Source organism: Manis pentadactyla, chromosome 7 (genome assembly GCF_030020395.1).
Source record: "Manis pentadactyla isolate mManPen7 chromosome 7, mManPen7.hap1, whole genome shotgun sequence".
Classification (NCBI taxonomy): domain Eukaryota; kingdom Metazoa; phylum Chordata; class Mammalia; order Pholidota; family Manidae; genus Manis; species Manis pentadactyla.
Window position 1 is genome coordinate 11,170,924 of NC_080025.1, and position 20,851 is coordinate 11,191,774.

General features: G+C 42.0%; 1 protein-coding gene across 3 annotated transcripts in view; it reads left to right on the top strand.

The window, feature by feature from the left end:
• The first annotated feature begins 809 nt into the window (after positions 1 to 809).
• Positions 810 to 20,851, top strand: part of FAM149A (family with sequence similarity 149 member A) — a 45,147-nt gene continuing 25,105 nt past the window's right edge. Inside the window, exon 1 of one of the 3 annotated variants that reach the window (XM_036894137.2) lies at positions 810 to 1,654. In XM_036894137.2, the coding sequence (XP_036750032.2) occupies positions 1,134 to 1,654 (521 nt within the window). In that variant the 5' untranslated portion in view covers positions 810 to 1,133. Of the gene's footprint in view, positions 1,655 to 4,352; positions 4,468 to 18,772; positions 19,934 to 20,851 lie in introns of those variants that run through there. The other 2 variants (XM_036894140.2, XM_036894138.2) reach the window with 2 other exon arrangements.

The window sequence follows — 20,851 nt, forward strand, 5'->3', positions numbered from 1 at the left end:
ATCGCTGCTCAGATGGGTCTGTTACTCCCTCTTCTGCTCATTTTGATTCTTCACTGTGTGCAGGTGCTTTCCGTGCGGCCAGCTGCATGCCTTTCCCTCGTCCAAAGGTGGACGGGGGCGGGGAAGAGAACATCTCCTTTCTGTACATCTCAGTGTTCGCACAATCTTGAAGCGGAATGGTGCCCTGCACATGTTTGTCTGCAGTACTTGGATGCAGAGGAGGGGTCATGGCAGGATGTGGGTATCCTAAGGAGCAGATTGGTTAGCCGTCTACAAGAACATGCGAGGCTTGGTATTCCTGTAGAATTTACTGTGGCTGAGAATCCAGTTCAATACCTTGAAAAAGACTAATGCATATAGTCAAGAATGTTGGGTAATTTCCTCTTTACCAGACTCATCTCCTTTCCCTGCCCCGAATGGACACACTTGGAGCCTGGCCCCAGGTGGGAGGAGCGGGCAAGGCTGTTTCAAGTCTTCTCACCTGAATATAGGTTCTGATTAACCTTCCCTCGTATCAGAGAGCTAGCCATCTCCCTGACCCTGGCATATTTGGTCTTGCCAGACTTGGTAAGTTCCAGAATGTTTGGAAGCAGGGTTCTCTTCCCCGGGTCTATGTTCCACTTCCTTACCCTCCTCAGCCCAGAGCTTTGCAAATCTGGTGAGGCTCTGAGGGCAATGGAGAAACTGGAGAGTGTTCCTTTAAGGCACCGGTCTAGGAGGGGAGCCCGGGCACCGACCGCGGACGCAGCCCCAGCCGCAGTCCGAGGCCCAATTAGCAGGGAGCTTAGCCGGCTCTCTGTTTGGCTTAGCAACGCCCGCGCGCTCCCGGGGGCCGTCGGGGAGGCTCCCGCGGGCGGGGACCTAGTCCCCACCCTCCGCCCGCGGCGGCCCGGCAGCGGCGTGGGCGCCGGCCCGCAGGCCCTCGGGGTCGCGCCGCACGGAGGCCCGGGGCGTCCGGGAGGCCGGCCCGGCGGGGCGCCTGCGCGTGGAGACGCCAGAGACCCGCGGACCCCAGGCCCCGCCCCGGTCGCCCCGTCCGGGTCCCTGCGGGCGGCGCATGGAGCCCCGCAGCCCGGCTCGCCGCGGTCGGGAGGCGCCGGCAGCGGCGGGGACGGCGTTTCCCGGGCTGGAGCATGAAGGGGGCCGTGCCGGACCTCGGGGCTCTCTTTGCCAAAATCTTCAAGACCTCGACGGCGTCCCCGGCAGGCCCCTCGCCGGCCGCCGCCTCCGCCCGCTCGGGGGGCGCTGGCTCCGCAGGCCCGGCGGGCACCTCGCCTCGCGCGGCCGCGGCCCTCCTCCCGGCGCTGGCGCCCGACTTCCCGCCCGCCCCGCGGGGGGCGCCCGGCCCGCGCCGCCCTCCGCCCTCCGCCCCCTGCCCCGGGGGCTCGGTCGCAGGCCGCGCGGCCGCGGCCGCAGGGGCGCCCCTGTCGCTGCCCGGTAGCCCGAGGGCGTGGGCCACGCTGCCGTCCATGGGGGCCCCCGCGGGCGGCGGCGGTGCAGCCGCGAGCCCGCGGCCCCGCCAGCCCGGCCCCGGAGAGCGGGAGCCCCGCGCCCGGATGCCTCCCGGGCCTGCCCCCAGGACGCTGCTCTTCCCCCTGCCGGACATCGGCGAGGAGTGGGCCTCGGACAGCGACCCCGAGGACGGCGGAGCAGCGTGAGTAGCCGCAGGGCCGCGCCGGGCCGGGGTCGGGTCGCGCCCCCGCCGCCCACCACACCCCTCTTGCCTGCGCTGCGGCACTTTCCGCCAGCTCCCCAGGGCACCCTGCTTGCACTTTTCCAGGGTCCTTCGTCCCTGGCTTTGTGTGCTTTTCAGACAGACGCTGTGACTTGATTTTGCTCAACTTTGTCAAACAGCAGATAACCCTCTGCTGTTTTCCGGCATGGCAGGAGCGGGGATGAAGCAGGTCTGGAAGGAAAGGAGGGCAGAAGTTTGCTCTTCTAGCCGTAGCGCGGGCACTTAGATCGTTTGGTAGTCTGGTTTTCTTAAGGCCTCTGACCATCCCTTTCCCTGATGCGGAATATAGTGGATGTGCAGGGTAGCCGAATGCACACGTTAGCACCTAGGATTTTAAGAAATGGTGAGACACTCGGCCTCCCAGTGTTGTAACGATCGACCCCAATTCTTATCCCAAGAGGGATGAGTTTTCTCTGTGCGACATCTAGTTAATTTACATGCGCATAACATCATCTGACACAAGTGGAATTTGTGCCCGCTCGGGACACAGCCTGATCATAAACCCTGGAGCCCCTGAGTCCTTGCTACAGGGACCTGAGGTCCTCCAGATTCATCCGCTGACTTTATGGGATCCATTTCCCCGGGAACTGCAGGAACCTTCACACACACACTCACTGTCCCTTCAGCACTAGGAGCAGTGATGTAAACAGTCCTCTTACACAATACGTGTTTTAGAGTTAAGGTGAATTTTACTTTTTGATAGGCAGACCTGTAGCTATACCTAAATGGGTACGGAGAGGTTTAGCCTTCTGCCTCCTACAAGAGAACAGTGAACTGGTCACACACAGACCGGAAGGGCCCGCTGGGGGGTGATCTCCGTATGAGAACCCAGTGAGGGAAGAACAGCCTCAGGTCTGCTCCACCCTCTGCCCGCCCCTCAAAAAAAATGGGCTGGAGACCTTTTTGCATTAAGAGTGATTCGAACTCATTCATAATGTAAATAACTTCATTTTCACAAAACTGGATGACATTCATCTCAGTTCTAAAGCAAGCAGTTAAATAAGATTAAGTTGTTCCTTTTCATTTAAAACATAATGTAAAATGAAAATGGCTAAGGGCAGGAATGGACAGCAGTCTCCAGGACAGCAGGCCTGAGTGAGGGAGGAAAGAGGGCAGCATTTTTGTGATATTACCTGAAAGAGAACGGATTTATTCAAAAGGGTTCTGTCCTGCAAGGTGCATGCTCACAGCACACAGGTCCTGCTGCTGTTTACATACGGGCCCGGAGACCTTCAGTGTGGCCACTGAAAGAACTGGTCTTGGTTTCAGTTCGCGAGCATCTTAGTCCATGTTCGTATTGTCCAAGCATGTTCAGTAGATACTTTTTGAATAACACTGTATCTGGCATGATTAAGAGAAGTGATTATTCCACATTAGCAAAATGTATCCAATTGTACTGTAAGTGCAGACATTGAACTTTACGTAATTGCTGTGAGAAATCATATGCAGATACGTGCATTCATATATCTTTCTGATTATCTATGTTCGCACTCTTACACCAAGTTTCTTTTTTAGATGCACAAATGTTCACAGTCTATTCCTTTCATACCTCAGTCCTTTTTTAGTCATAAAGTTTATTTACGAAATGAGAAGGGGAAAAGGAAGAAAGAATTAAGGTGGTTGTCCTCCAATACTACAAAGCTTTTGCACCCAGACTTGGATTTTTTTCCCTCCTGGATTTCTGGGGTGACTGTAACCTTGAATAAACAAACTTTATTCAACAGTGCATTTAAAGTATACAACTGCCACCTCACCTACCAGTTTGCAGATTGCTGCTACTAATTATTAGCCTGCTCGGTTAATAATAAAATCAAGTGTTTTTCTACGGCCCAGGAATGTGGAGAGTGGGTGGTGGTTAAAGCAGGAATAAGTTGAAAAAGATAGTGAAAAGAATGTAAACCCTTGAGAAACATTCCACTAATTTTAAGACCATTGCATTCAGTTGCAAAGGAAAATCCTAGTTCACAGTTTGTTTTTTAAAGAAAACCCTTGCATTTTACATTCTGATTCTGTACTTGGCCTTTGTTAAAACTTTGTAGCAAAATCAGTTTGGATGAGGAATTTGTAAACTTTCTTTCATTCCAGAGCCTTTTGCCCCCACTAAGGTGCTACACAGCAGCGTGAGTTTTGATCTCTGACCCACGCCCTTCTCATTCCCCAGGGCTCACTCGTGGCCCATCTGAACCAGAAGTGGAGGATATTGCTTCTCATCGTTACCTCCCTCTCTTGCACCCCAGATGGGTGATCCAGCACTTTCCATCTGGCCTGCACGCCCCAGTGCATTGCATTTGTTCTTTGTGCCTCGTTTGCACTGCTTCCCAGGCTCGCCCCACCCTCTGCACTGCCTCCTGTTTGCACTCTGCTTTGAACTATACGATTATCACCTTGCAAAAAGTCTTACTCTCTGTTTGTTCTGGAAATTAAGGACTTCTAACAGTGCATGAGACAGGTGGATAGAAAACTACTATATATGAATGTTGGTAGATTGTAAACTTCATGTGGTCAGGAAGTATTTATATGTTTCATAAATTACAGCAATTGGCATGGAATTACTGCTTTTTTGAGGGATCAAGTTCCACTGTTAGTCACTCTAGTGTGGAAATATTGCAGGAACTGTTAGGCTTGTTCTCTTGGCTGGCAATACAATGAATGCAGGGACTTACCTACCAACTCAGTCATCCGTTGCTGAGGCAGGGTGCTGTTGGGGCGCTGCCTACGGAGCCAGGAGTCAGGTGAGCTGGATTCCAGTCTCAACCCATTTGCTAGCTCCGTCATTCTGGGCACGTTTGCCAGTCTTGCAAACTGTAGGTTTTCCGCTTTGACAAAATGCCGATGAAATAACACTTTAGTCATAGGGATGGTCCAAAAATTAATTGAAATAATATTTTAAGTGCTGAACACATAGGAAAGTGCTTTTCACATGTTATCTATGGTTACTGTCTGATTCTTGGCACAGAAATGAGACTTGAAAGCATGTTTCATTAAAGGATACATTCCAGGTGAAGAGAAGAGTGACAGGAAAAAATAATTCATTGCTCTTCCTCATAGGATGTAATAAATGACATCTTTCACTTCAGTTATTTGGGAGCCCAGGTCATAGTACACTGTAGTCTGTCATCATTTCCCCTGCACAACTTGCAGAAGATAAAGGGTACCATAATTAGTATTACCACCGATTGCCATATAGTACCTTGAAGAAATGTGTTTGCCACCCTAGGATCGAACTTTTAAGTTTTAATTCTCAGAGACAATGCAGAATTATCAATAGTATCACACATAGTACATGCTTTGTCTGGCGCTTGCCTACACCTACCTCGTTATCCTGGGATTTATGTTCACATCTTACATCCTTTTTAGACTCTAAACTCTTTGTCCTGTAACATTTAAGGCAACGTGTGCCCACCGCAGGCATTTAGTCCAATTTATCGAATGAATGAATGAAAATATTTTCTTCCCCATATAATCCACTTTCCTGGGTTCTTAATCTCATAAAAATCTAGAGGCAATTTCAATGTCTTTCTTTAAGGATACTTGTCGCCTTGGGCCTTTTTGTTTGGTCGTCTTGGAGTTTTCCCCAGGTTAGTAAGCTGCCTGCTGGGACTTTGCGTTTCCACAGGGATAAATGGTGAGCTCAGCAGACAGTCGTCACACGACTCTTACTTGCGATTATAGTCATATGACCATTACGTTCATTAAAAATAGTAATGAGTTGACTTGGTTGTCCGTTTCTAGCATTTGCTTAAACCCAGGAAAACAATTCCACTCTTACTGTCTTTAGTGGTCGTTTTTTAAGCTTTCAGTTATGTTCTGGTTTATTATATTAAAATCTTAAAAATGATATCTGAGCTAATAGTTATATGTTCTGCTGTGTGTCAGGAGAACACATTTGGAAGTTTTTCTAATGTGATAGCTAACGTGTATTATACTTGATATGTGCCAGGTATACAACGATCCTATAATGTGGGATCTGAAACTTTGAGAGTTCTAAAATGATAATAGGTAATTGAAGTTGGTATAATTTTTAGAGCATAGGTTTGAACTCAGACTGACTTATATTCCTATGCCACTTTACAGTTTTTCCGAGAAGGCTAAGAATAAAATACCAATTAAGAATTCATCTTGAGTATCTTCCTTAACCATCCCATCCATAAATGGGTGTTACATTAAAAAGATTTAATTATAATGCCCAAAGAGATAACATGTACAAACTTTCCCTGTGGTAGCTGGTACATAAACACGCAAGAAACAGCTATTACTATTAGTTAATAATTCTCAATTTAAATACATTGTTATGTATCATCCAAATCAGCATTTTTTTAATAAATTACAGTTTATTGCTATGCATTAATTGTCAACCTGTATTTATAAAAATCAAGCGAAAAAACCTGCCCCATTATCGGTTTTCTGAAGCAACAGGCAAAAAAGCTTTGGATAATTCAGTGCAGGAGAGGACAAAAGAAATGGCAACCCTGGGGGGAGCCCATCGGTCAGCGTTTTGGACACCCCACTTCGGATCCTCCCACGCCCAGAGCACTCCTTTGTCCCCTCGCCAGTGCAGCGCGGGTAGTTGTTTAATTCAACAGCAGCCAAGTAACATACTTCTTTGGATATAAATAACTGTACATCTATGGTTCTAGGAATATTAGGTATTATACAGACACATATTAAATTAAATAGAACATGTTTCATTAAATAATGTATGCTACAAATTACTAAATTATTATTTATATACTCATTAATAATTAAATACTCATTCAACAAATCAATAAATACTATTCGCTACATACTGAAAAAATTTGAAAGTTGCCCCCTTATTCTATTTATTTATTTATTAACTTCTTACTTATTTAGGTACCATAAATCTACAATTACATGAGTGACATTATGGTTACTAGACTCCCCCCATCATCAAGGCCCCCTTATTCTTGAGAGGTAGAAATAATCAGTAAAGACACCATGTTTCATAAAGCACAGAAACTAAAGAAAGCCTTTGAAATAATTAAATACTCAGTTGTGAACTTGGAAAAGAAGTGGATCAGTTTTGGCAGTGATAAGAAAAACGGTCAAGGTAAGGCCTCCCTAGTGTTGTTAAATAAAAGATGATTGAGGCTAAGTTGAACTAAAAAAATGTTCTTGTCATACGCTTATGTACATACATTATTCCTCTTAGGATTGTTGTCAGCTTAGATCTTTTACAACGCCAGTAATAAAATGAGGACAAAGCCCCACCTTGGAAGCTCATGATTTACATCACATTTTAAGGCTACTAATTATATTTCAGACAATTGTTACTAGATGTACAGAAGGTTAAAATAGGGAATTTATTTTAAAATGCAGAATTTGATTCAAATTCTAACATTGAACAGTGAAGCCTTAGAAACCATTCATGTATCTGCAAGACTTCCTAATGTTGTTGAACTAAGAGTCTACACCGAATAAAATGAACCCTTCTCCCTAAAACAACAGTAATGTCATTGCTAAAGTAATGTGTAAAAAGAAATCCTAAGGAACTTTAATTTTAGTTTATGACATATATTTTAAAGAAGCAGGTGATATATTCTCAATAGAATATCTACCTTAATTAGACTTTTGTTTTACTATTGTTGTAAGGGTGTTGACTGATGTGAACATTGCTCAAAGCTGTACTATTCTATAAGTCAAAATTCTCAGCATTTGAAATAACAGCTGGTATTTACATGGCTACTAGGTACCAAATGCTGCACGTGATCATGAGTCTCCCCAACAAACATACAAGGTAGGCATTTTATTTCCATTTTACAGATGGAGACATTGAGGCTCCAAAAAGAAGAGAAATTGTGTAATTCTACAGGGCTAATAGGTGGAAAATATGAGCCAAATCCAGACAGTCACTCTGTATTGCCCACACACATATGTAACCAAGGGTTTTTAACAAATTATTTAAGATGGTAATGAGGATTACAATCTACTTCTAAGGCAATTGGTGGTGTTTTTCCTGGAACAAACTGACTTTAAGAAATTATTCTCTTCCCAATAAAAATAAATTTGAAAATTAAAAATCATGTTAATAAGTAATCTAAAAGTATCTTCTTCAGAATAACATGCCTATTAATTTGGATAAGAAGGCCAAAGTTAAAGCTTAGCTTTGTCCATTTTGAAGTACAGATAACAAATAACTTTTATTATGAAGCCATGACTTCTTGGAATAAAGCCTTATTTTGTCAACTCTCTTCTAATTCACTATATATGTGCTTCTTATAAATTGCTATATTTAATAGCAAATCAAATATTCATACTAGTAAGGCATTTTCTTAATCAAAAAAGCCTTAGAAACCATTCATGTATCTGCAAGACTGCATTGTCTTAATCAAAAAAATTAGCAAGCATTGTCTTAATCAAAAAAAATGGAGACACAGCAATTAGATATGGCCCTCAGCAGGGATATACCTGCACATTAGCATTTTCTTAATTAAATGTTTCAATTAAGGGTTTGGAAGAATCCTTGCCAGACTCTTACATTCATGCTTATCTAATGAGTATATTTCCTTCAGATAACATTTAATATTTGGGATCTTTCTTGCTTGATCTCTAACATATTGATATAATTTGGAAGATGTAAAAAAAAAAATCTCATGATGAGCTATTTATTAAAGATTCATTCAAGTGACAATTTTAAAGTTAATCACTAACTTCAATTCCTTAGAATGAAATTTTTTTTTAAATTGGAGCGAATAAAAATTACACTAAAAAATCCTGGGACCCTATGTAAGACATAAAGAACGATTCACGACAAGTACTGAGTTCCAGTGCATGTAAACACGCACTGTGCCTCTCCTAACGGGCTGCCTCACATACATGCCATCTCGTTGGGGCTGACAAAGCGGAACTTGGGCTGTCACCCTGCATCCAGGGTTGTCTTTCTGTCCTCCTTCTCTGTTGTGACTCCACTGAAGTTCTCCTGATCCTCTTGTTTTTGTCCTAACCTCATGGTGGGGTGTAATCTTGGACTTAATGTGTAAATTTGGCTCTTAATTTAACCCTCAAAGCTCCTAAAAGCCTGTCTTTAGCTTACTCTTTACAAATGGGCAATGTAGTCCAATTCTGAGGAGATTTTGAGCAAAAGTTCTGCTTCTGAACCACTGAAGAGGCTTATTGAGATCTGGAGTTTTATAATGGTAAGTCAACTCCGCATACTGTGGTGACCACACTTACTTACAGGCAAATGGTAGGTGTTACTGTGATTGTCTGTGAATCCCTCCCTCCCCCTAGGTGGTCGTGTGCTGGAGTTGATTGCACTTTCTGACAATTATATTCATCTATTTCCAGTTCCACATCGGTAGTCTGAAGCCAGCCTAGGAGGGAGTATTTCCACCCTGCAAATCTAAACATGCCCCATGTCAGGACTAATGTGTTTTTTTTTTTTTGAGAGTTGGTTTACCTCACATCACTGCTAATAAGCATAAGAAGTACGTTTATTTCCAAAGCCATCCTGGATAGGAAAGACTGAAACAAAGGAATGTTTTGAGCAAAAGCTATGACATTACTGAAAATAGGTCTGTCATATGAGTACTCCAAAGAGATGCTGCCCTTCAGAAGTCACATATCTGGAGCGCGGGTAGGGGGCTCTGTCAAATGGCTCTTGACTTTGGTGTCCTCCACCTTAAAGGATGGCATTTCCAGGCAACACATGGTTTCATGCAGTTGTTCATGTATTCCCTTACCGTCCACACAAACAAGAATAAACAAATGAAAGTGATCATCTGGAAAATATGCTATTTTTTAATGCCAATCATTTATAAAATTAGAACTAAATCCTTTGGTTCATACCTTACAACTGAGATTGAGGTTAAGGACAATGATTTTAGATGGTAACGTGGTTAGAAGAACTGCTGGAGGAGGATAATAGTTTTATGTCTTAAAGAGCAGCTCAGCCAAATGTTACAGAAAACAAAGCAAAATGAACAAACAGCAGAACTCTGTGGAACATCTTTGCACGCAATACATTTTCCTCCTTGTAATGAAGAAAATGTGTTTTCATCTTTATTATAGCCAAGAGTTGAGCTGTGCTTAATGGAAATATATCTGTTGTGTTTCAGAGCTCGTAATTTTTTGTGAATTCAAGGTCGCTAATAAGTTCAATTTGGGATTAGAATGTTTATCTTTGTTATTTGATGTACTTCAGTTGCTTGTTTGTTTCATACTGACACTTTGAGTTTAGCCTCGTGTGTGTGTGTGTGTGTGTGTGTGTGTGTGTGTGTGTGTGTGTGTGTGTGTACGTGTACACATTCCCAATACGCTTCTAATCCATGTCCCTGTCCCTGTTGGAAACCTGTTTTTGTCTCAAGCTGATCACGAAGCAGGATGCAAGCCTGTTCTCTCCATAAAGCATTAGTGGATTATTACTGCATTAAAGTATTAGGGGAAAATGTGTGTTTTACTGAACATTGTTTTGGGAGATGAACAGTGATTTATGGCACATTGTGCAGTATTTCACTGCAAAAATTCCCTTAATCCTACTTCCAACAATAGAAGTAGTAAACTAGATTGTTTCAGACTAACTACCATGACAGTACTGGAATAGCAAGGCGCTAAATAACAACCACGGAGTTAGGGTGAATGGGAAGGAGACCAGTCTGTCAGAGACTGGCACCCAGATTTGCATCCGCTTAATTCCTGATTGGATTAAGGCGATCTGGGCTTGCTAGAGCCCCCAGCCCAGTCCGCTATGAGAACCAAATTTAATCCCCACTGAATTTAAGCTGTAAGCAACAGCTTTTTATTGTTTACCAAAGACAGTTTAAGCATAGGAATATAGAGATGATGAATATAAATGTTTGTACAGGTAAATTCTGGTGAACAGAAAGTTGGTGTAGCTTTTATAATATCAGACCAAGTAGACTTTAAAGCAAGAAGCATTAGTGGAGGTAACAAATGGCCATTTTATAAAAATTAAAGGGCCACATTATTAGAAGATATGAAAATTCTAAATTTATTGGCACCAATAACGTAGTTTCAGAAATATATAAGGATGCATCTGTTTTTGACATACCTGGGGTGGGTAATATTTGCTGCTAAGGTTTCCACTGCAGATGCAGGGGAAAAGTGTTCTCCTGCCCTCTGACTGCCAGGATACAGGGACCACCACACTCGGGGGAGGTGATGTGTACAACTCAGAAATAACTGTAAATATCAGAGAGTTTATTTTAGTCCAAAAAAGGAACCTAAACTTGAGTTTCCAAAAAAACCACTATATATATTTATATCTAGAAAACAACTAAGTCAAAGAATGAGTAAGCAAATTGAAATCATACTGGAGATTTTAACATATCTTTTACAGCTACTGATAGAAAATACACAGAAAAAATTGCAATAATTACTCTGCAACAATACTTATGACAATGTCCAACAATAATTACTCTTAAGCACATCAAATTCATTATAAAGCTACAGTAAATAAGACAATGTAATACTGATACTAGAATAGGCCAGAGGAACATTATAGGGAAGCCAGAAACAGACCCCTAAGTATATGGATGTTTGATTATTGCAAAGTTGACTTGGCAGATATTGGTGAAAAGATGGTCTTTTTAATATTGGTGCAAAACCAACTATATGTCTTAAGGAAATTTAAAAAAAACCATGATCATCTACATCACACTTCACACACAAAAGTCGATTTCAAGTAAAATGGTAACCAGAATGGAAAGATAGGTAAATTATACAATATTAGAAGTTAAGAACTTTTGTTACTCAAAAGAGACCAATACTGGAGGATTTTTAATAACCCCAAGACAGCTTTGTAAGGTTAACTGGCCCTGTAATTATAATTAATTGTTCGATTGGAGGCCCTTTGGAATTTGTTTTTGAGGTGAGGTTAGCTTGTGGTTTTGTTTTATTATCCCTGTAAAGGAAGACAAAAGCTTAAACAGTTCCAGATTAAGGCTTAGAAACAAACATAGTATTTCCACAGCAGAGACCTTATAAATGTTATCACTTGACAAATTACCCTGGTACAGTATTATTTTCCAGTTCCTGCTGTTTTCTAATAAAGGACAAATCTTTACCAAGCCTATTATCCATCCATTTCAACAAATTAAGCCATCAGTGTTGATAAAAACCTTATTTCAAAATCAGGAGTTACAGAATTTCATTGAATTTAAGATGCTATTGATTGTAAGCCACATTTTTTTTACATTCCACGAAAAGAAATGATGTTGCAAATTAAACTATGATACTGCACTCTCTCATCAATTTGAATTCTAGTTTTATTCTTACGGTAATAGTTCCTTTAGATTTGATCAGACAACTTTTAAAAAATCAGAAATCACTCTTATGACAGTATAAAGGGAAAATATAAGCTAAATAAATTCCTAAAACTTGTTGACATTCAAACCTTGACTTTTCTGAATTCATTTTCCACTTAGCATTGTCAAGGCCTCGGTTTTTCTACACAATATTTTCTACACAATATTTTCTGTGCCATTAAAATATAGACAAAACAGTATTTTTAATAAGAATCCATTAAGGCATAACAGCTATTATGGTGCTGGGCTACTAAGCTGGCTTTGCTGTTAGTAACGAAGAGCTAGCATACACTTGGCCCTGCTTAAGAAATGTGAGTGAAGTCATCTGAATCAGCACCTCCCCGCCTCCTCCCAAGGGCCTTGTTGCTAATGGTTACACCTGTGCTCCTGTGCTAACAGTATTCCCCCTTCAAATGATTATTGACAGGTTTAAATGCACTAACATACATCAAGTACTTAAAATAGGACAGGCATGTGTTAAGTGTTCAAGAACTGTTAGTGAAGGTGGCTATAGAACACATTTGGTATATTGATAATAGATGTCCATTGAACAGAAATCTGTACTAGATCTGGAACGAATCTTAGAAAGGGTAAACTTACAAAGTCTCACTAAACAGGTCTGGATAAAACTGTTTACCCTTGTAAATTTTCTAAATGTAGCTCACACTTGGTTTCCTTTTATCAAAAAATGTAGTCACCTTTCAGGTTTCTGAGATGTAGAATTAAGATATGGAGATTGCAGATTCTTTATTCTCCAACACTTTCTGTTGGCTGTGCATACTAGATATTGTCACTACAATACTGACTTCTGATCTAAACAGGATTCTATATTTGTACCAGACAGAAAACTAATTTGAAATCCTGCAATATATATTATAATCCAGCTGGGTATGAATTTCGAAGACAGGAAAGATTGCCATCTAGTGGTCTATTGGTAGTATTGCATGCACACATTTCTGCCAAAGGGAGCCTATCCTGTAGTAGTTTTGCTGAAAATACCCTGGCTAGAACAAGGCAGAGGAAGAATTTAAATAGGATCAACATTGGACAATGTAAGCCACGTTATAACTATAAAATTTTTAATGTGTCTTGCAACCAATACTATCTTAACTTCAATGACAATTTAAATTCAATTCCAGATACTGTTTCTTTTATGCCTGAATGCCATGGAAAAGTGTGTAAAAGATTGCCACCTAGTGGCTTCGTGGCAGTATTGCATGTGATCGCTTCAGTCCTAAAGTGAGCCTAGTTTAGTAGTAGTATTTTTCTCAGGGTGGCCCAGCTACATACAGCAAGGCAGAGGCAGAATTTGGAAAGGGTCCATTTCAGACAGTTTAATGCACGTTGTTATTATGAAATAGCATCTTCACTTCAGTGACATCTTAAATTCTGTTTTGAATACTGTTATATCTATGTCTGAATGGCATGGAAAATATTGTGTAAAATATTGCCATCTAGTGGCTTCTTGGCAGTATTGCTAGCTAGTGACTGCTTCAGTGAGCCCAGTTAAGTAGCCGTATTTTTCTCACAGTTCCCCAGCTGGAGCTAGGCAGAGGCAGAATTTGAAAAGGGTTCATTTTTAGTGTGAGCCCCATTGGTATTATAAAATAGCATCTTAACTCAGTGACATATTCAATTTCAGAGACTATTCTGTGTCTGAATGGCATGGAAAATATTGTGTGTAAAAGACTGCCATCTAGTGGCTTTGAAGTATTGCATGCAAATGTTTCAGTCCAAAGTGAGTCCAATAAATAGTTGTATTTTCTCAGGATGGCCCAGCTAGAGGAAGGTAGAGGAAAAATTTGAAAAGGTTCCATTTAGACAGTGTAATGCACATTATTATTATAAAATAGCATCTTAACTTCAGTGATATCTCAAATTCAATTTTAGGTACTCTTTCTATTATGTCTGAATGGCATGGAAAATATTGTGTAAAAGATTGCCATCTAGTGGCTCCTTGGCAGTATTGCATGTGGTCGCTTCAGTCCCAAAGTGGACCCAGTAAAGGGGGTTATTTTTCTAAGGGCTGCCCAGCTGGAGCTAGGCAGAGGCCAAATTTGAAAAGGGTTCATTTTAGATACTGTGAGCCACATTATTATTATAAAATAGTATCTTAACTTTAGTGATAAATTAAATTTTAGATAGTGTTTCTTCTCTGTCTGAATGGCATGGAAAATATTGTGTAAAAAATAGCCACCTGGTGGTTCCTTGGCAGTATTGCATGCAATCTCTTCAGTTTCAAAATAACCCCAGTAAGTAGTTGTAATTTTCTCAGGCTGGCCAGACTAGAGCTAGGCAGAGGCAGAATTTGAAAGTGTCCATTTTTAGATAGTGTGAGCCTCATTATATTATAAAATAGCATCTTCAGTGACATCTTAAATTCAGTTTTAGATACTGCTTCTTCTATGTCTGAATGGCATGGAAACTATTGCCATCTAGTGGCTTTCTGGCATTATTGCATGCAATCACTTTAATCCCAAAGTGAGCCCAGTAAGGGTGTTTTTTCTCAGGGTTGCCCAGCTAGGCTTGGCAGAGGCAGAATATGGGAAGGGTTCATTTTTAGGTAGTGTGAGCCACAATATTATTACAAAATAACATCTTAACTTCCGTTACATCTTGAATTCAATTTTAGAAACTATTTAATCTATGACTGAATGGCATGGAAAGTATTTTGTGTAGAAGATTGCCCCTTAGTGGCTGCTTGGTAGTATTGCATGTGATCACTTCAGTCCCAAAGTGAACCCAGTAAGAGGTGTTACTTTTCTAAGGGTCACCCAGCTGGAGCCACACAGAGGCCAAATTTGAAAAGTTTTCAGTTTTAGTGTGAGCCATATTACTGTTATAAAGTAGCATCTTAACATCAGTGATTCCTTTTTTTTTTGGTATCATTAATCTACAATTACACAAAGAACATTATGTTTACTAGGCTCCCCCCTTCACCAAGTCCCCCCCACATACCACTTCACAGTCACTGTCCATCTGCGTAGTAAGATGCTGTAAAATCACTACTTGTCTTCTCTGTGTTGCACAGCCCTCCCCGTACCTCCCACGCACTATACATGCTAATCGTAATGCTCTCTTTCTTTTTCCCCACCCTTATCCCTCCCTTCCCTCCCATCCTCCCCACTCCCTTTCCCTTTGGTAACTATTAGTCCATTCTTGAGTTCTGTGATTCTGCTGCTGTTTTGTTCCTTCAGTTTTCCTTTGTTCTTATACTTCACATATGGGTGAAATCATTTGGTACTTGTCTTTCTCCGCCTGGCTTATTTCACTGAGCATAATACCCTCTAGCTCCATCCATGTTGTTGCGAATGGTAGGATCTGTTTTTTTCTTATGGCTGAGTAATATTCCATTGTGTATATGTACCACATCTTCTTTATCCATTCATCTACTGATAGACATTTAGGTTGTTTCCATATCTTGGCTATTGTAAATAGTGAAGCGATAAACATAGGGGTGCATCTTTTTCAATCTGGAGTGCTGCATTCTTAGGGTAAATTCCTAGAAGTGGAATTCCTGGGCCAAGTGGTATTTTTATTTTGAGCTTTTTGAGGAACCTCCATACTGCTTTCCACAATGGTTGAACTAATTTGCATTCCCACCAGCAGTGTAGGAGGGTTCCCCTTTCTCCACAACCTCGCCAACATTTGTTGTTGTTTGTCTTTTTGATGATGGTGATCCTTACTGGTGTGAGGTGATATCTCATTGTGGTTTTAATTTGCATTTCTCTGAACATCAGTGATATCTTAATTTCAATTTTATATAGTGTTTCTTCTGTCTGAATGGCATGGAAAATATTGTGTAAAAGATTGCCACCTGGTGGCTTCTTCACAGTACTGCATGCGATTGCTTCAGTCCCTAAGTGAGCCCTGTAAATAGTTGTATTTTTCTCAGGGTCACCTGGCTAGAGCTAGGCAGAGGGAGAATTTTTTAAAAGGTCCATTTTAGACAGCATGAGTCACACTGTTATAAAACAGCATCTTAACTCAGTGACATATTCAATTTCATAGACTGTTCTGTGTCTGAATGGCATGGAAAATATTGTAAAATATTGCCATCTTGTGGCTTCTTGGCAGTATTGCATGTGATGGCTTCAGTCCCAAAGTGAGCCCTGTAAGTAGCTGTATTTTTCTCAGCATGGCCCAGCTAGAGCTATGCAGAGGCAGGATTTGGAAAGGGTTCATTTTACACAGTGTGAGCCACATTATTACTATAAAATAGTATTTTAACTTCAATGATGTTAATTTTTATATAGTTTCATGTATGTCTGAATGGCATGGAAAACATTGTGTAAAAGATTGCCACCTAGTGGCTTTTTGGCCTATTGCATGGGATCACTTAAGTCCCAAAGTGAGCCCAGTAAGGAGTCATATTTTTTCTTATGGTCACCTCACAAAAGCTTGAAAGAGACAGAATTTGAAAAGGGTCCATGTTTAGACATTGTAAGGCACATTATTATTATAAAATAGCATCTTAACTTGAATGACAATTTAATTTTAGGTAGTGTTTCTTCTATGTCCGAATGGCATGGAAAATACTGTGTAAAAGATTGACATCTGGTGGCTTTTTGGCAGTATTGCATTCCATCGCTTCAGTCCCAAAGTGAGCCCAGTAAGTAGTTGTATTTTTCTCAGGGTTATCCAGCTAGAGCTAAGCAGAGGCAGATTTGATAAGCATCCGTTTTTAGACAGTGTAAGCCACTTACTATTACAAAATCCTAACTTCTGTGACACCTTAAATTCAATTTTAGATGCTGTTCTACAGAATATTAGCAAACTGAATTCAAAAATACATCAAGAGCATCATACACATGATCAAGTAGGATTTATTCCAGGGATGCAAGGGTGGTACAATATTAGAAAATCCATCAACATCATCCACCACATCAACAGAAAGGACAAAAACCACATGATTATCTCCATAGATGCTGAAAAAGCATTTCATAAAATTAACATCCATTTATGACAAAAACTCTAAACAAAATGGGTATAGAGGGCAAGTATCTCAACATAATAAAGGCCATATAAAGGCCATACATGTCTGAATGGCATGGGAAGTATTTTGTGTAAAAGACTGCCATCTTGTGGCTTATTGGCAGTATTGCATGTGTCCATTTCAGTCCTAAAGTGAGCCCTGTAAGTAGTTGTATTTTTCTCAGGATCACCGTGCTAGAGCAAGGCAAAAGCAGAATTTGAAAAGGGCCCATTTTAGACGGTGTGAGTGACATTATCATTATAAAATAGCCTCTTAACTCAGTGGGTTCTTATATTCAATTTCAGATACTATTTTATGTCTGAAATAGCAATGGAAAAATTTTGTGTAAGATTGCCATCTAGTGGCTTCTTGCGAGTATTGCATGCGATCCCTTGTTCCCCAAAGGAAGCCCAGTAGTTGTATTTTGCCCAGGCCTGCCGGGCTAGAACTAGGCAGAACCAGAATTTGAAATACTTCAAGTTACCTAAAAATATATATTTTTTGGTATATTTTCATATTACTATTAGATTATCAGAGGGTGATAACATACAGTTTCTTTTCATCATAATGAAGTTCCCGTAATACGGTCAGGCAGAGCCTAATACCCTTATTTTAGAAGTTGAGGGCTCCTATTTTATTACTGTGATCATTATTGTTCCCTGGGCCCTCATTAGAATGTAAACAGCATGTCTGCAACAACCTGCTCCAGAAAGAAAGGTCAGTGTGGCTTATGGTTAATGGAATGAGTTCTGATAACATTCCAAGTACAAATTTTGTAAGATAATTATATTGCTTGGACTAGAAGGGACTCAGGCTGGGATCCCACCCACTAACTTGCAAACCTGGGCCATTTCTTCCTCCTGAGGATCACTGAGAGGTTGGAAGCAAGAGCTCAGAAGGCAAAGCAGAGTTAGGAAGAAGCCAGGGAGCAAAAGTGGGTCCTAATCAAGGGACTGGACACACGGGCCTACTTGGATCTCATGTGCTCTGTCCCCAGCCCTCTCTGTTGGGACGTGTCATCTGGGGTCAGCGGGTGGTTTGTCACGCAGTAGATACCTGGGATACATATATGCATGCCACATCCTAGTTAAGTGACCTTGAATATATTAAGATTTCTGCCTTCAAAATTTTCATCACTAAAATTGTATAAAATATCTTCCTAGCATGGGTGTTTAAAAAAATGAAACAAAATAAAGTAATATATATAAAGCAGCTAGTATAGGTTTGGATCACAATGTTCTCCTTTCTTTTCTTTCCCTGTCATGTCCCCCTTTACATATCAATAGCACTAGCAGGTATGTGTTTACTTCAGATACCATCAGTTTCCCTGAGATATAGAGGTGCACATATATGTGTACCTGTGAATGAATATCTAAAATCTGTACAGTTAACCATTGAACAATATGGATTTCAACTGCCCGGGTATGCAGATTTTTTCCCAATAAATATATTGGAAAAAGTTTTAGAGATTTGAGACAATTTGAAAAAACATTTTCTTTTCTCTAGCTTACTTCATTATAAGAATACAGTTTATAAGACACATGACATACAAAATTTGTGTTAATTGTGTTCTCCAGCTTCTGGTCAACAGCAGACTATTAATAGTTATGTTTGGGGGGTCAAAAATTATACACAGATTTTCAACTTTGCAGTAGTTAGCACCCCCAACATCGGTATCGTTCAAGGGTCAAATGTATATGCACTCATACACACACACACATGCACATATATGTATATATGTATATAAATAATGTAGCAGGGTTTTAAATCTTATTTTAGAATTTATAGACACTTATCACTTTAAAACTGATGATTTGTAAAACATGGTGCGGATCCTAGTATTCTTAGTGAAGAAATGGATTAGTTTGTGATTGGTAGTGGTTTCTTATCTTTTGTTGTAAATTAAAAGTCAGATTCAAGATAAACTGGATTTTTCACTAATAAATAGGCAAGGTTTACCTCTGTAAATGCAGGATACTGAATGGGAGGAATAGCGGGCCTCTGTGTACCTACCTGTTCAGACTTAGAAGGTCTCAGCTCTCAAAGGAGAATGTCCGGATATGCAGGGTGGTGCACTGCAAAGTGTCCCAGCATCCACTCTATTCATTGCAATGATTAAACATTTTGTAGTGGGTTAAGTCATGCCATATGTGTCCACCCTCTGACACCTTGCTTTGAATATATTTTACTTCAGCTCACCCACCCCTGTTTCTTTCAGTTTATGGAAATGGTGGTTTGGTAATTTTGCCCTCTCGGAACACGGAGAACTCTGGTCCTGGTTCTGTCGTGTGATTCCAAGACTGAAAACAAGCGCATGTTAAATACGCCCAAACGCAGGTGTGCTCTCCGCTCTGTAGGAAGGTGCTGGCCTGTCCGAGATACAGCATCCGCGCACGTGGAGAGGAAGGGCATGAAAGGAAACCAATCTTTGGTGCATAATTAGAATTGGAGCCCCAGTAAATCAGATTAGCACCTTGCATCTATGAGGTGTGATGAGACTTCCCTTTTTTTTTAAACGTCACTCTCCCTGCCCCCTCCCCGCCAGCAGGGATAGAGAGGGGGGGCCTGCTGCTCCTGACAGGCCCTCCTGCCCAGGCGGGCGGGGAAGGCTGACAAGGAGCAGAGGGCCCCGGGGTGGGGAGGCTCACTGATGCCGACGCGCGCGGACCCGGAGGGCGCACTCCCGGGAGAGCGGGGAGCCGGCGGCGGGGCGCGCGGGCCGGGCTCTGGTGGAGGGGGCGGCGCACCCCCGGCCCGCAGCGCCCCCAACCGCGCCGCTCGAGCCCTGCGGTTCCAGGGCGCAGGGCTGGGCAGGCGGGGAGCTCCGGCCCCGGGGGCGCGGGGGCGAGCGGCGGGTCGGCGCCTGGCCGCGCCCGGGCCTCGGGGCGCGGGGCCCGGCCCGGGGGACGCGCGCGCAGGCCTGGGGCTGGCTGTCGTTGGGTAAGTCCGCACCCGGGAGGAGGGGGCATGGGCTCGGGGCCGTGTCACGTCTCCGTGCCGAGCGCGTGATTTCTCCTCCTGCACCGCCCTGTCCGTTGTCCATTTCCCTGCCGCCATCGGCCTTCCCGGGCCAACTTGATCTCTTGCTCCGAGAAGCGTCTGGCGTTCGAGACTTCTCCGCGCCAATCCCGAGGGTGCTGCGAGGCAGGGACAGCCTCGGGGGGCCCGTGCACCCAGAAACCGTCCCGCATTTCAGCCCATGCGGAGTGCTTACTTGACAGTCCTGTTAAGCAGAAATACAAAATTTGAAAGCTGCAGTCACTGGTTTAATGACTGAATGTCTACAGGGCAAAGTGGCACAGGTTTCTGGGCTATGGAGAGGCCCCTTTTAAAAAGTGGAAGCAGATAATTGAGGCATTTTACTTGACAACTGGAGTGGAGTGACAGTGGAAACTGGGACTCAGCCTTAACTTTGATGTACCAACGAATTAGTGCAAAACAGTTAAGTGGCTGCGCTAAACCCGACTCTAAAACCTAGGTCCTCTGGCCACATGAAAAGCCTTAAATGTATGACTAGCAGTGTTTTATTATCTCTAAAATTTAAGAAGTGAAGATGGGAACTAAGTGTAAAGTTGTTACATGTCTATGTATTATGTAATAAAAGCTTAATTGACATTCCACTACTTTCAAGTTTTAAGCTATTTATAGGACACATCTGGAAGCTGTGTGCACTTCCTTAGACTGTATGGATTAGACAGGGGTTAACAGTTTATGGGAACTGAAAATGTTCAATGTTATGCAGGAAATAACGCTACAGTGCATGGCTAGAAGACAGGGAAAACAAATACTCAAAACATTAAGGAAAAGGGGGGGCACAAGAGATTCTGCTTTTAGTTCACCATGTTCACAAGTCGGGGT